The sequence below is a fragment of the Chrysemys picta genome, chromosome 8 (assembly GCF_011386835.1).
Source record: "Chrysemys picta bellii isolate R12L10 chromosome 8, ASM1138683v2, whole genome shotgun sequence".
NCBI lineage: Eukaryota > Metazoa > Chordata > Testudines > Emydidae > Chrysemys > Chrysemys picta.
Window position 1 is genome coordinate 109461694 of NC_088798.1, and position 15072 is coordinate 109476765.

At 45.9% G+C, this 15072-nt stretch overlaps 1 protein-coding gene and 1 long non-coding RNA gene across 2 annotated transcripts in view; both read left to right on the forward strand.

Annotated features, from left to right (window-relative positions):
- The window catches only part of FAF2 (Fas associated factor family member 2), a 32203-nt gene that overhangs the window by 4022 nt on the left and 13109 nt on the right, over nt 1-15072 (forward strand). Inside the window, exons 2-3 of the mRNA XM_005282275.4 lie at nt 12124-12192; nt 14855-14989. Coding sequence (XP_005282332.1) covers nt 12124-12192; nt 14855-14989 — 204 coding nt within the window. The remainder of the gene's footprint in view (nt 1-12123; nt 12193-14854; nt 14990-15072) is intronic.
- LOC122172582 (uncharacterized) lies at nt 3793-5465 on the forward strand. The gene is made up of 2 exons (XR_006173012.2): nt 3793-3932; nt 4836-5465. It is a non-coding gene; the product is annotated as an uncharacterized LOC122172582 (long non-coding RNA).

Genomic DNA, 15072 nt, shown 5'->3' on the forward strand with positions numbered 1-15072 from the left:
TGCTGTAAGATGGCTACCTTTACATCTGCTATTGTGTGGCCAGGGACGCTGAAGTGTTCTCCTACAGGTTTTTGTATATTGCCATTCCTGATGGCTGACTTGTCCATTTATCCTCTTGCGTAGTGACTGTCCAGTTTGGCCAATGTACATAGCAGAGGGGCATTGCTGGCACATGATGCCATATATAACATTGGTGGATGTGCAGGTGAATGAACCGGTGATATTGTAGCTGATCTGGTTAGGTCCTGTGATGGTGTTGCTGGTGTAGATATGTGGGCAGAGTTGGCATCGAGGTTTGTTGCATGGGTTGGTTCCTGAGTTAGAGTTGTAATGGTGCGGTGCGTGGTCGCTGGTGAGAATATGCTTAAGGTTGGCGGGTTGTCTGTGGGCGAGGACTGGCCTGCCTCCCAAGGTCTGTGAAGTGAGGGATCATTGTCCAGGATGGGTTGTAGATCAAAGTAAAATAGTGGCATGCCGCTGAAAGGAGCCAAACATCTCTTTAGTTTGAGAAGTGGAGAGAGATGAAACTTGTTAGCAAAATGCCACTGATACTTTGGGCATCACAGTACATATCAAAACCCTTGATAAACAGCTTGCAAAGAAATTCTCTTCTAAAAAAGATTTGGGAAAGGCTTTTGTGTTGCTAGACGTCAGATGCTCTTCACCCTTGGAAACATAATTCTCTGGAATTTGGCAGTGGGTTGGGAATTAACAGTAGTGCCAGTTATGAGGGTGTGAGGACTTGCATCTTGTATGTGATGTTTCAACATATGAGTCTTCCAGAGAAAGAGCAACTTCCTTAAAGTCTAATATACAAACCCCCACGATCTTATGCTTACTAGTACTGACCTCTTGAGCAAATATGCTACTAAAACATTGAATTCCACTTCTCACTGCTTTGAGCTGAGACGCTTTCAGGGATTTTAATCTGCATCTCAAAACTGTAGGGAACAGACTGCCTCACAAAGCAGCTTCAACCTTTTTTATTAAGGTTCTGTATCTTATATGAGAAGTTGAAGTGGTATATGGGAGACAAACGTTGAACTTTCTAGATGCTTGTTTTTAATGGGGCTTTTGTGGTTCTTGATATTTTAGTTTTGGAAAGTTTCTATTATGTAGTGCATTCAGCATTCATGCATTCTGAGCCCTCATGTTAGGTTGCATTGTTCTGCTTGGGAGCCTGTTTGTGACTGCTGGTTTGCTGGGATTAGCTTTTTTTTGTTATCTCTTTTATATTTGTCTAAAGGTGTAGTAAGAAGTAAAGCGAATTGAGTAAAAGCACAAGGCCTGTGAATTCAGAGAGAGATACAGTACATAGATACTCTGGTGATGGAAGGCTTCTGACACTCGGGGTGCCACGGCTCTGGGCAGGGGGCTCAGGGCTTCTGCCCCACAGGAGCACTGGGGTTCAAGGTTTTAGACCTGGGGGGGAGCACTGGGGCTCAGGGCTCTAGCTACAGGGGGGCTGAAACAGGCGCTCCCCTCATAGCTAAAGCCCCAGCGCCTCCTGTGGGGCTGAAGCCCCAAGCCCAGCACCCCACATGAGGCGGAAACCGGGAGTGGAGCTGCAGGGCTGAGCCCCCGCCTGGAGCCCTGACCACCCCTCCACCTTGCGACTGCAGTTCCAACCCCCTGTGGCCGAAGCCCTGAGCCCCAGGGCTAGAGCCCCAAGGCAGTGCAGTATTTGCTTTTTGTTTGGGTTTTTTGTCTGCGCTGCTGCCTGATTGATTTACTTTCAATTCCACAGGTTGTCCAGTTGACCAGTAAGACACTAACTCTGATGCTCATATCTGAGGTTCTACCGTATAGCAATAAAGGGGAAAATTATGGTTAAGTGGAATTATTTGAAAATGTCATTTGGGCACTTGAAACTAAAGACTAATAAAATGTGCTTCATTTCCTTGCGGGAAAACCTTTACGTGATGATATCTGACAAATTCACATAGATACTGGAAATTAAAGCTGACTGCAATTGAAGTGTGGTATTTACTTCAGATTTCTAACATGGTCTTGCTGGCTAGTGTTTTTAAAAAAAAAAAGGCGGGGGGGGGGGGGGCGGGCGTCTTGCTGTTAATACAAAGGTCCCTAAAAGCTATAGGAAAACTACATTAATATTTTGCCAGCAAGAATGGTCTAAGCATGGTTCTTGACTGACAATTTGAACTGTAGTCATACCAGGCATTAACATTCAGTGGGAAAACTATTTTCAGCATCAATGAGAGAGTTCAGAGATGTTCATAAATTATGTTGCCTCTACTCTGGAACGTGGTAGTAAGAGTGCTGTTTAACAACCTAATGCTGGTACCTGAGGTTGCATCTACACAGGCAGTTTTGAAGGAAACCTCCCATCACTGCACCATCACCAGTACATCTCCATTGGTTGTAACAATGCTGGGAGTACTAACGCAAATTGTGGTCAAAATGTTGTAGGCTGGTCTACACTAATGCTCCCACTCCTGGAAGTTTTCTTGAAAATTGCCGTTGTGGATAAGGCCTGGAATGTTACCAAGAACACAACTGCCATACTACAGTGATGGTCAGTGAATAGTGTTGTGAATTAGTACTCCTCAAAACATACACATAGCTAACCAGCTCTGTAAGCACCCCTGCAAATGTTCTAAAGATCAGCACTCTTTAAAACAAATGGAACTTAGGCAACAAACTGTGATGTATATTTGCTTTTCATCCAAAAACTGCTACTGTATTTTGCATAACTTAAAAAGGAGAGAATGTTCTGTCAGGGCAGGCAGTCCTGTTAACAGCGCCCAGCAGTAATCCTGATCTGTAGAAACAAAGGTGTGAACAAGTTTCTGAATCTTGTAAATATGCAGTCGCTAGCAGCATTTCAGGGTTATTAAAAGAGGTGGTGATGAAGAGCTTTACAACACATGCTATTCAAAGGCTTAGATGCTCCACTGTAAAAACTCAAATGCCTGAACAAATAGGAGGCACAGGGATAAAGTATATGCTTGTGTCCACTCAGGTCCAGTGCTTTGAAAAGGCATCCAGAATGTACATGCATTGAGGTCTAGGCTCCACTACAACGTTAGGTCAATGTAAGCCACCTTGTGACAACCTAGTTATGCATGTGTCTACACTTACATTTGTCTCCTACCTAGGTAAGCACGCTGTTACATTAATGCAGTAACACCATCTCCCCAAGTGGCATTGGGCCATGGTCAATGTACTGAGGTCAACACAGTACAAGTGTAGATACCGCATTTCCTATGTTAACCCTAACAGACTTCCTGCAGCTGTCTCACAATGCCCGAAACCAACCACTCTGGTCAAAATTGTGAATTTCAGTGCCTGGGGTCACAGAGACCGGACGCCTCCCCCCGACACCAACCTGTTAAAGCACTGCAGATTTTTGAAATGCATTTTCCTGATTGTCTTGTTTGACGAGCACAACTAGCAGTTCTCCAATGTTGTGTGTAACTGCCCAGCTGACCATGTCAGCTACGTGCTCCAGATGCATTCTGGCTTGGAATAGACCGAAGATATTGGCTTTCCTGGGCCTGTGGGGAGAAGAGGACATCTACGAGCAGATTGCATGGGATGCAGGAGAAGGCATATGAGAGAGAGCAGCGGCAGTGCTACATGAAAGCAAAGGAACTGCGGCAGGCATATCAGAAGGCCAGGGAGGCCAACAGTTGGTCCAGTCTGAGCTGCAGACCTGCAGCTTTTACAAAGAGCTGCATGCCTACTTGGCAGAGACCCCACCGCCACTCTGCACACCACCATGGATCTCTCCGAGAAGCCCAAGTCACAGGCCCCTAGTTTGAACAGCGAAGAAGAGGAGGAGGATGGGGGACATGTGACTGATGGGTCCGGCTGCACTGCGAGCCAGGACCTGTTTAAGACTCCACTGCAATCCAGTCAGTCCTGGCAGTAGAGCATGGACAAGCCCAGAGCAGGGGAAGGAACCTCAGGTAAGTGTAAATGTATTTCCCATTACAGTGATGTACTGATGGCATCCCCAACTTAACAGGGCACAGCTATGGACTTTTCATTAACTTACTCATACTAGAAGTGGTAGCGGTACAACAAAGAGAGGCAGAGGTGTTGTCTGCTTTGCATTCCCCTGTACAGTTAGGCAGGGGGGCATGCAGAGCAGTTGGATGTCACTTGAATCTTCCTGAGAGATCTCAATGAAACTTTTGTGGAGGTACTCTGCAATCCTCTCCCAAAGGGTTCTGGGGGTGGCAGCCTTATTTCTTCCTTCCCAGTTTCCCATGCCAGTAGTCAATAACTTCAGCAGGCACCACTGCAATAAACAAGCTGGCAGCAGATGGGCCCAGGTGTTTTGGGACCAGCAGCAGCTGTGCTCTCTGTGCCTGTCACCCTCAGGAGTGAGATATCAGCTAAAATCACTACTGCGTGTGGAAAATGGTTGCAGTATTCAGTTCCATTCTCTATACTAATCGTTTAACATCGGATGGGTAGCCGTGTTAGTCTGTATCCACAAAAACAACGAGGAGTCTGGTGGCACCTTAAAGACTAACAGATTTATTCATGCATAATCTTTCGTGGATTAAAAACCCACTTCTTCAGATGCATGGATCAATAAATCTGTTAGTCTTTAAGGTCCACCGGACTCCTTGTTGTTTTTGTGATAGTTTAATGTAACTGAGCCATTCCCCCTACATTTTCTACACCAAGGCTAGTTCTGTGAGTGGTGCCATGCATAAGCGCTCTGAAGCAGAAGTGTCAATGAGCATGTCTTGTTTAAAACTTTGGGGCAGGGGGGAGCAGGGAAGGGAGTTCTGAATCTTAACTTCTGCTTTCCGTTGTAACTGTACTGACAATGGTATGTTTGTGTGTTTTATCTGTAGTTGCTGCTGTTGTGGCTGTGAGAGATTGCTCTTCCATACCTGCCAAATGCTGAGCCAGATAAAGAGGAAAAAGAAGAGAACTCAGGATGACATGTTCAGCGAGATCATGTAAGCTAGTGCTGTATCAGACCGGGAGCAGAGGGCCTGGAGGGTGAATATTGCAGACTGTATGGAGGAGGACAGAGCTGACAGAAAAAAGGTGGAGAAAAAGGAGAGGAAAATGCACCAGGACACAATGGAGCATCTCCGGCAGCACACACAGATGTTACAGACTCTCATGGACCTAAAGGTTCAATAGTCATGGGCTCGCTTCCCTATGCAGTCCAGGGAGAACTCCATTACAGCACTTCTCTATATTCCCCTCAACATTCCATGTGGCATCAGGGACCCACATCTCTACTCTGACCACTCCACGTCAGGGGACATTAAAAACAGCTACACTTTCACATGCACTGACCTGTGAAAGCCATGGTTGCTGTATGTGTAGCTAAAATGGTTGTGAATGTTCCTTCCCCTTGTAAAGTTCTGTTCCATACATTTAGTCAGTTTTTAATGTTTTTGCTTTTAAATTGCACAGAGTTTTCTTTGCATTGGTTTTGTTACTCAATAAAATTCTGTTGGGAAAATAATTACATATGCTGCAGAGTGGCTAGTGGTACTGAAAGCACCTGCTTACTTGTTATTGTACAGAGTGACACAACTCAGGATCAGTGACAAACAGTATCATCATAAATGCACAGCAAGTACTATAAAATTAAGTTACTTTGACAGTATTATATTCATAGATGTACACCAAGCACCACACAATTCCTAACAGGCCTCAAAACAGCATGTCCAGGTAAAGCCCAGTACACCACAACACGTTACTGGGATTCACTCTTCAAGTGCTCTTCCAAAGCTTCCCTAAGCTGTAGAGTTCCTTGTTGTGCTCATCTGATAACCCTTGTGTCTCGGTGTTCAGAGTCAGCAGACAGCCACTCTACCTCCACCCCGCTGGCAACTTTCCCCCTTCCCTTCACAGATATTATGCAGGACAAACAGGCGGCTGTAATGGCTAGGATAGTCTTTTCACTCAGATTCAATCTTGTGACCAAACAGTATCAGCATCCCTTCAAGCTGCCACAAGTGCATCCAACTGTCCTTCTGCACCTGCTGAGCTGATAGCTGTTGAGGTGGCAGGTGTATGACTTCGAGTTGGGAGTAGGCTGGGGCCCCAGGATCACTATTGGAATGTCAACATTGCAAATGGTAATCTGCTGGTTGGGAAAGAGAGCACCTGGTGGTAGCTTTCTAGAAAACTGCGTTCTTAAAGATGCAAGCGTCATGCACCTTCCCTGACCAGCCAACTTCGATGTTGATGACTCATCCCTGGTGATCCACCAAGGCTTGCATAAACATAGAAAAGTAGCCCTTTCTGATGACATACTCTGTGGCATGATGATGTGGTGCCAAAATAGGGATATGTATGCTGTCTCTTACTCCATCGCAGTTTGAGAACCCCATTGCTGCAAATCCATCCACTGTGTCCTGCACTTTGCCGAGAATCACAGTCCTGCATAGCCAGAGACAGTTAATGGCCCTGCACACTTGTAGGACCAGGGCTCCCACAATGGATTTTCCATCTCTCAAATGACTTCCCACTGACTGGTAGCAATCCAGCATTGCAAATTACCACAATGCAATCGCTATTCACTTCTCCGCTGTCAGTGCAGCTTTCGTTCTGGTGTCCCTACGCCGGAGGCCTGGAGCAGACTCAGCACGTGGATCTGGGAATGCGACTCATCATCCTAAGCCTGCATTACGGTGCAATCCCACCGCTCAGTGCTCGTTTCTCAGGCCCAGAAGCGGCACTCCGTCATTTGCAGCTGCTTCATGAATGCCACCAACGATCCTGAATTGGTTCTCGCTTGTCTCTCAGCAATCTGCCCTCCAGCAAATCGTCCCGTTCCCCACGTCTCCTCTTGCAGCTATGCCAGTACTGGAGGATTGTGCGTCTTGTGCTTGCAACACTTATGACAGTAGTGCAGAGCTGTTCGGGCTCCATGATTGTGTCAGAGATGGTGAGCGAGGAGGGCTGCACTGGTTCATAGGATCTTTAAACAGGTGAAAATTGTGGGCTATAGATGACATGGAATGGAGACAGCTGTACGCTTGTAAGTTGACCCCTTTCTCCCAGTCACCCCTGCATGACTAGTTTCTGCCAAAACTTACCAAAAGACAGTGTGCTGGATGGTGGCGGGTTGTGTGCTGGGATACCTACTCGGGGTGCACCGTGCTGTGTATCAGCACAGCCACTCCTGGTGAATACGTGCAGCACTGATGCAAGGAGCCAAATATGAAGAGAAACCAGCAATATACTAACTGCGGTGGCTTAATGCCAACGTAACTTGTGGAGGCAAAAGTTCGTATAGTAGACATGCCCTTACGAACATAGTTTATCCATCTCCTGGTTTCAGAAGGATACTTCATAATGGCAGACAATGAAGTGTGGCTGGAGTTAAAAGCATGGAATTTAGTTGAATGACAGCAAATTTTGTAAAAGATCCTTAAAGCTGAGGCTTAATGGCCATGAAACTTGCTGATAAGTAAGGATAAGATTGTCACAGAAGTCAGATTCAGTGACTTTCAGAGACCTCCATGACACTTTCCCTTCAGCCCTGGGGCAGTGGGGCTGGAGCTATCAGCCGGTGAGGCAGCCCCAGATCTCCCAGATGCTGCGGGTGGCAGGGGGGCCCCAAAGTCCCCAGCCACAGCGGGGCTCCGGGTCTCTTCCCCCCCTATCATTTTTAGTACAAGTCACAGACAGGTCATGGCTTCTGTGACTTTTTGTTTATTCCCACAACTTGTCTGTGACTTTCACTAAAAATAACCGTGACGAAATCTTAAACTTACTGATAAGATATTTCAGCAACAAAAGCAGGTGTCATTGAATTGGAGATCTCAGATGAACAAGAATACCAGGCTAGAAACACCTGATTTAAGTGACTGAGGGCTTGTCTACACTTGAAACCCTACTGCGGTGCCGCTGCATTGCTGCAACTGTGCTATTGTAACACTTCAGTGTAGACACTACCTATATCGACAGGAGGGCCACTCCTGTCAGCCTAGTTAAGTCATCTCCCCAAAAGGCGGTAGCTAGGCCAATGGAATAATTTTTCTGTCCTAGCACAGTCTACACCGGGGGGGATCGATCCAAGTTACGCAACTTCAGCTCCGTGAATAACCTAGCTGAAGTCGATGTACTTAGATCGACTTACCGTCGTGTCTTCACTGCGGTGAGACTGCTGCAGCTGCTCCCCCATTGACTCTGCCTGCGCCTCTCGCGGTGCTGGAGTACAGGAGTTGACGGGAGAGCGATAGATTGATCGCTGCCCGCCGATCCGGCAGGTAGTGTAGACATACCCTTAGCTGGGTTGACGTAATTTTGTATTTTTGTATGTACACTGTCACTGAGTGGTGTCAGGCTAATGAGAAAAGGTCCAGTCTTGTAGCTGTGGCAAAGAGTAGATGGACATAGGGTGCTCGGGAGCAACAGAATCCTGATTTAGTCCAAGTGCTAAATCTCAAGCACTGCTCTTGTTTACAAGGTGAATTAACAGTTGAGGGAGAATCCAACATGTTTGTGTGGGGAGAAAAATCTCAGGTTCCTAAAACAGATGAGCCATCCATCTTCAGTAAGGCAACTGAAGTCCCTTGATCCTCAAAACATTCTCATGTGGACAGCCAAATGTTTTTGAGAGGACCTGGATATCTGTTCTAAAAGAGCCAAGTAACTTGGGGAGGTAGCAAGCAAAATTAAACAGGAATAGCAAAAGTGGACTGGAATGAAAGGTGCACAGATGTAGAAAATGGATGGCTATAATTGGAGACTGCCCAAAGGAATTTATATCAGATTACCACTCCACCTTCACAGCCAGAGCATGCTGTCTCTTGCAGTAAAGCAAACCCATCTTGTGGGGCAGGTTGGATCTTGCCAAGTTTCTGTAAGGCTCAAAATTAAAATAGGAAACCGAACTTAACCCAAAATATTCTCAAGTACTGAATGAGAACTGACTTAGTGAGAGCTTGTCTCGCTATTTTACAGAACTGGGAGTCCAAGTGGTAGACACGATGCTTGTTGCATTTGGCTAACTAACAGATCCTCCGTACCTCAGAGGACTTCATCTGTGATGAGTAATGTGCAGTTTAGGTATTAGGAGCTGTAGCACCAAGCAGCCATATCCTCTATGCTATAGGGCACCTTCAAATTTCAGACACCTGACAGCCCCTTATTAGATATCCCAGCACCCACGATACCTCAGCAGCTTGGGGTAGGAATGAAGAGCCTGGGCTTTTCACCAGTGTGTTTTCCCGGGACCTCCCTGACCGTGTAGGCTTAACCTATTGATATATTTTGCTTTCCACAACCAACTCTCTGTACAATTTTTCATGAGTGATGTACCTGAGTATTCGGATTCTAATATCTAAACTGTATTGTTATATTTATTCACCTACATTTGGGTTATTGCTGATTATGCACTATATGTATCTTATTACTTTTAAAACAAACTTTGTATTTGTGGATAGTCTAAGCACTATACCCAGATGTACAGACACCCTTTTCTTAACTTGTGTACTATATAATTTTTTAACATTAGCTTTAATAAAAAATTTAAATCTATCTCCGGCCATCAGGTTTAATCCCAAAGCTAGATGTCCACTAAATCTTTCAAGCCACTGTGATAGGAAAGAAACTGAAACAGTCTGTGCAGACAGTGAGTCAGTCCAGAACATGAGCTACTTAATCTTAATAAAGCTTGGCCTTACGAGAGATCTTGCTGAGGGAGTTGGTACAAGAAATGAGGCAGAACGGGAAACAATGGACTCTGGCTTAAAAGGGTCAGTGCGCATTGGAAGGTGCAACAACTAAAATGAATCGTGTCTTCCCTTGCCACTCACCTCCCCATAACATTACTACTACAAATATAAGCTCTCCCCAGGGGCTTCCAGTTTACCAACCGGAACAGGATTTTCCTACTGGTTTGTTTTTTAATAGAGCAGAAGCCAATGGGGCTTTCTTTTATTTACTTTTAAGTTTGTGCGCCAACATCACTTAATGTCGTCTCCCATACTGTGCCTAACTTTCACGGACTGCTTCAAGTAGTTGCTTCTACAGGGCTAACAGCAGCATGGCTTTCCATAAATCTGTATATGTGGTCAGATACCATGGTGATGGACACACACAAAATAAAACTTTACTATGTATTTTAGAGGAGGTTTTTAGTGGGTGGTGTGGGGAGAGATTTATTTCTCCAGCATGGTGACAGGAATGTTCATTTTAACCAAAGATTTTTGTCCTCATTCAAAAGTTATGTCAGCTTGCTATCTTATAATATCAGATGCCCACGTCCATGTGACTTCTTGTGCAGAAGTTTTGATTAGCAAGGATTTAAATTGTGCTTACCTGCTGTTGAATGAGTACTGAGAGCCCCAGTTGCTGTGAGGTCTGTAGGTGGTGGTTGGGTCTTTTTTGCACAAGTACTGAGTTTCAGATCACATTGTAGAGGTCTGTCGCATCTTACGCACTTTTAACATGCGCGAATTCAGCTTTACGTGGTCAGCAAAAACAAAAGAGAAAAATAGCAATTTAAATACTGGTTTCAGAGTAGCAGCCGTGTTAGTCTGTATCCGCAAAAAGAAGAACAGGAGGACTTGTGGCACCTTAGAGACTAACAAATTTATTAGAGCATCCGAAGAAGTGGGCTGTAGTCCACGAAAGCTTATGCTCTAATAAATTTGTTAGTCTCTAAGGTGCCACAAGTCCTCCTGTTCTTCTTTTAATTTAAATACTGTTCCTGTAGTGCGGGCGATTCCGTCCGCCATTACACGCAATGTAATTTTAACTATACGCGGTTTTCGCTTTACGCGCTGACTGTGGAACGTAACCCCAGCGTAAGACGAGACAGACCTGTAATATGTTCAGAGTGCTGTATCTGTATAAACTGGATGACGTACACGACAGCATATAGTGCAAAGCTGAACAATGCTATATCTTCAATAATATCACTCATTTCACCTGAAGGGGGAGGGATAGCTCAGTGCTTTGAGCATTGGCCTGCTAAACCCAGGCTTGGGAGCTCAATCCTTGAGGGGGCCATTTAGGGATCTGGGGCAAAAATCTGTCTGGGGATTGGTCCTGCTTTGAGCAGGGGGTTGGACTAGATGACCTCCTGAGATCCCTTCCAATCCTGATATTCTATGATTCTATTAATCGCTTTACAGTTGCAATGAATTGTGGCTGAAATAACGGGCTGGAAGGCTTGCCAATGGCTTCCCTCACTCCCTGCTAGGCAGGAGCTAGGGGGGCGGGGGTGACCTTTGTGTGTATTTATTTTTAGGAGTAGCCTCTGTGATGAAGTGGGAATGTTCATAATGTTTTCTCTGAATACTGTGTGGGTGCCTCAGTTTCCCCTATGCAGTTCTCAAGTATCTAGGTGGTGGGAGAAGCGGGTGTGATTGTTGCAGAGCCCTAGAGGGCAGATGTGATGCTGTCTGGAGAGAGAATGGCCAACACTCTGTCTCCTGGCAACTAATGGCCTGGGCCCCTCCTCTACAATGGTGCTAGCTGAAGGTATTGGAGAACAAAGAGATTAGGTGACCTTCTGGCCCGGGAAAGGGACAAGGGGGGAGGAGGAGCTGGAGAGTTTCAGGTTGGGGCTGGCTGGGGAATTGGAGGGAACCCCAAGGCTGGGGTCTAAGATCCTTACCCCCCAGAAGGACCTGACTAAGGGGTCCTGTTTATGCCTACAAGCTCTGGTTTGGACTGTGTTCCTGTCGTCTAATAAACCTTCTGTTCTACTGCCTGGCTGAGAGTCACGGTGAATCGCAGGAAGCCGGGGGTGCAGGGCCTTGTCTCCCCCAAACTCCCATTCCTTCTAGAGTGGAGGGGAAGGCTCCGAGGCAGTAAGGCGGATTGAATTGCTCAGTCTGCCTAGAAGCTGGTAATGGGTAAGATACTTACCTAACTTGCAGAAGTGCTGGGGATCGCTTAGTAGTGGGAGAATGTAAAGTCCTGTCTGAGAGGATTGCTGACATTCAGCATTTCACAGAAGAAATAAGAATACCTACAAAAGTTGCATGATTTTCATGAGCAACTGCCGGAAGCAATCAGTGCTGAATTGGGAGGGGAAACTTTTTAAACGAAAGGGGCTGGTTATGGTTACACGCCTCTGTTCAAATACAGCAATGAACTATAGAAATATTACACTTCCTTAGCACTCATCCTTTGTTTTTTTCCTTCCTTCACCAGGACTTGACTGGCATAGAGTCTATGGACCAGTGTCGTGACACCCTGGAGCAACACAACTGGAACATAGAGGTACCAGTTAGAATTATAGTTGAGGCACTTTTTTCTTTCCAGCAACTTAGATGACGAGTCTGAATGACTGTGGGGCTCTCAAAGTAGAATTTTCTTTCTTAAAGGATCCTTGTAGTGACATGAGTAATTATAATCAAGGTCATATTATAAAACCATCGTGCTTACACGTCAAAAGTAATCTCCAAGCTCCTGATCAGCCCCACCCCAGCAAGCTTTATTCCGTTGCTTATTGTTAAGAATCTTAGGTGGTCTCATTTAATTGTGGTTGTTCACAATTTCCATTCATATTGAGTTGTGCATTGAACTGAGTGTACCCTCCACTCTCTAAATTGCAGTTCTTTATCTCGTATTCCTTTTTTCTTGATCTCCAAGTGTAAATCGGAAAACACGTCCCTAGTGGATGCATTCAGACCTTGCTAATGTTGGGAAACATGATGGAAGCTGTCACCGACCCCAGGGTCTGGTCTATGCCCCAGCCTGTACCCAGTCCCTTGGAAGTGACCACTTTAGTATGCCAGCCCCCAAGAACCCACGTGATTCCACGGGGGCAGGCCCATGGATTCCAAAACTGGTCCTTCAGGCATCAGCGATCTCTGTCTGTCTTCATGGCTCCCTGCAGCGAATCCAGCCCAGCCAGACTCCTGTGGGAGGCTTGTACTGTACCCCTTCAGGGTGCAATACTCTCAGTGAGTATTTGCAACTACCCAGGTGACCTTTTCCACACAGTCACCTGGCGTACAGCATCGGAAAGTCCTTAAGCTAGCAAAGAGAGGCAAAGGTTAAGAGAAAGCTCAACCTGGCCACTTCAGCAATGCTGCTATCGAAGCTCTTTCTTCCTGTCTCTGTCCCTTTGTCCTTGGTCCCAGCCAGGTGAGTGTCACTCCAAAGGCCAGCTCTTAACCCAGCCACATGACACCTTTCCCCTCTGTTCTCCACCTGGGGCCTTTGCTCTGCTCTTCTGCCGAGGGGTTGGGGGAAATCTCTTTCCTCGTGGCTGCTGGTTGCTAGCAGTGAACGTGCTAGTGATTGGGGTTTCCATTGTCTTTCCACATGCTCTATTGCTATGGGTTGGTTTCAGCCAGTCCTTCAACACTCAGACAGGTGTGTGAGGCACTCACCTCATGTCCCCCTGCTCTCCTCCAAGAGCTTTTTAACCCTTCACACTCCGTGCATAGCAGTGCAAAGCACAGAGGGACACTGAGGCCCAGAGTGGAATCAGAAAAATATTACCAAAATTCCCACTTCACAATAGCTATGAACTGAATTCAGCCCAATCACACTTGCTGTAAAACTGCTCATTATTGTTACCACTTCAATCCATTTAGAATGAAGCTGCCAAAATTGGGTTTTTTTTTTTTTTTTTTTTTTTTTTGCCATATTGAATCTCTGTACTGACCTCTTCTGTGGCTCTGCTCCCATTTACCTCTACTCCTCTTGCACACTTTACAAGCACCCCTCTAAACCACTCTTAAGTCTTAGCGTCTTCAACCATGCAGTCCCCTACACCTCTACAAGCCTTCCAGGCAACATGCATGCAGTTCTGTCACGCCTTTTAAAACATTCTTAACACCCACTTAGATCATGACACACAAGAACGGCCACACTGGGTCAGACCAATGGTCCATCTAGCCCAGTATCCTGTCTCTGACAGTGGCCGTTGCCGAATGCTTCGGAGGGGATGAACAGAACAGGGCGATTATCATGTGATTCACCCCTGTCATCCAGTCCCTGCTTCTGGCAGTCAGAGGCTTAGGGATTCCCAGAGCAGGGGGTTGCATTCCTGACCATCTTGGCTGATAGCCATTGATGGACCTGTCCTCCATGAACTGATCTAGTTCTTTTAGGAACCCAGTTATACTTCTGGCCTTCACAACATCCCCTGAAAACGAGGTCCACGGGCTAAGTGTGCGTTGTGTAAAGAAGTACTTCATTCTATTTGGTTTAAACAGTCTGCCTATTAATTTCTTTGGGTGACCCCTGGTTCTTGTGTTATGGGAAGGGGTAAATAACACTTTCCTAGTCACTTTCTCCACACCAGTCATGATTTTATAGACCTCTGTCATATTCTCCTTTAGTCGTCTCTTTTCTAAGATGAACAGGCCCAGTCTTTCTAATCTCTCCTCACGTGGAATCTGTTCCATCCCCCTAATCACTTTAGGTGCCCTTTTTCCAAATCCAGGATATCCCTTTTTTAAAGGAATGACTAGAACTGCATTCAGTATTCAAGTGCGGGTGAACCATGGATTTATATAATGGCATTATGATATTTTCTCTCTTAATCTATCCCTTTCCTAATGGCGCCTAACATTCCACTGATGACCTCCTGCCATGTGCCTGCATTTTTTCCTATACTACCGCTTTGAGCCTCTAGACTGGGAGGTAGGACTATGAACAGATTGCTTGTTTGGCACAGCTCTCCAACTGTACAGCACCATGTAAGCTCAGTGTTGTACAAATGCGAGACCCCTTGGAAACACCTAGTCTGGAAATTGGCAGCAGTTACTTTATTTTGATGTGTTAAGTTGCACGTGTCCAGTGCTCTAGGCATAGAGACAACTAACACCTACCACAAACTTCAGAATGGAACCAGTGTATTTTCTCTAACCTGCACGTATCCATTGCAACTTTTGATGGGTTCCTTTTGCTGCTCCTCCTATGATAGGCAGCTGTACAGGACCGGTTGAATGAGCAAGAGGGTGTCCCAAGTGTCTTCAATCCACCTCCATCCCGGCCGCTGCAGGTCAATACAGCCGACCACAGGATCTACAGCTATGTTGTTTCAAGGCCACAACCAAGGGCAAGTTATTTACTAGTTTGGGTTTGTCTCGTTGTGTGGAATGGGTGATATCTCTGAAGAAGGAAAGAAATCCATCAACAGGG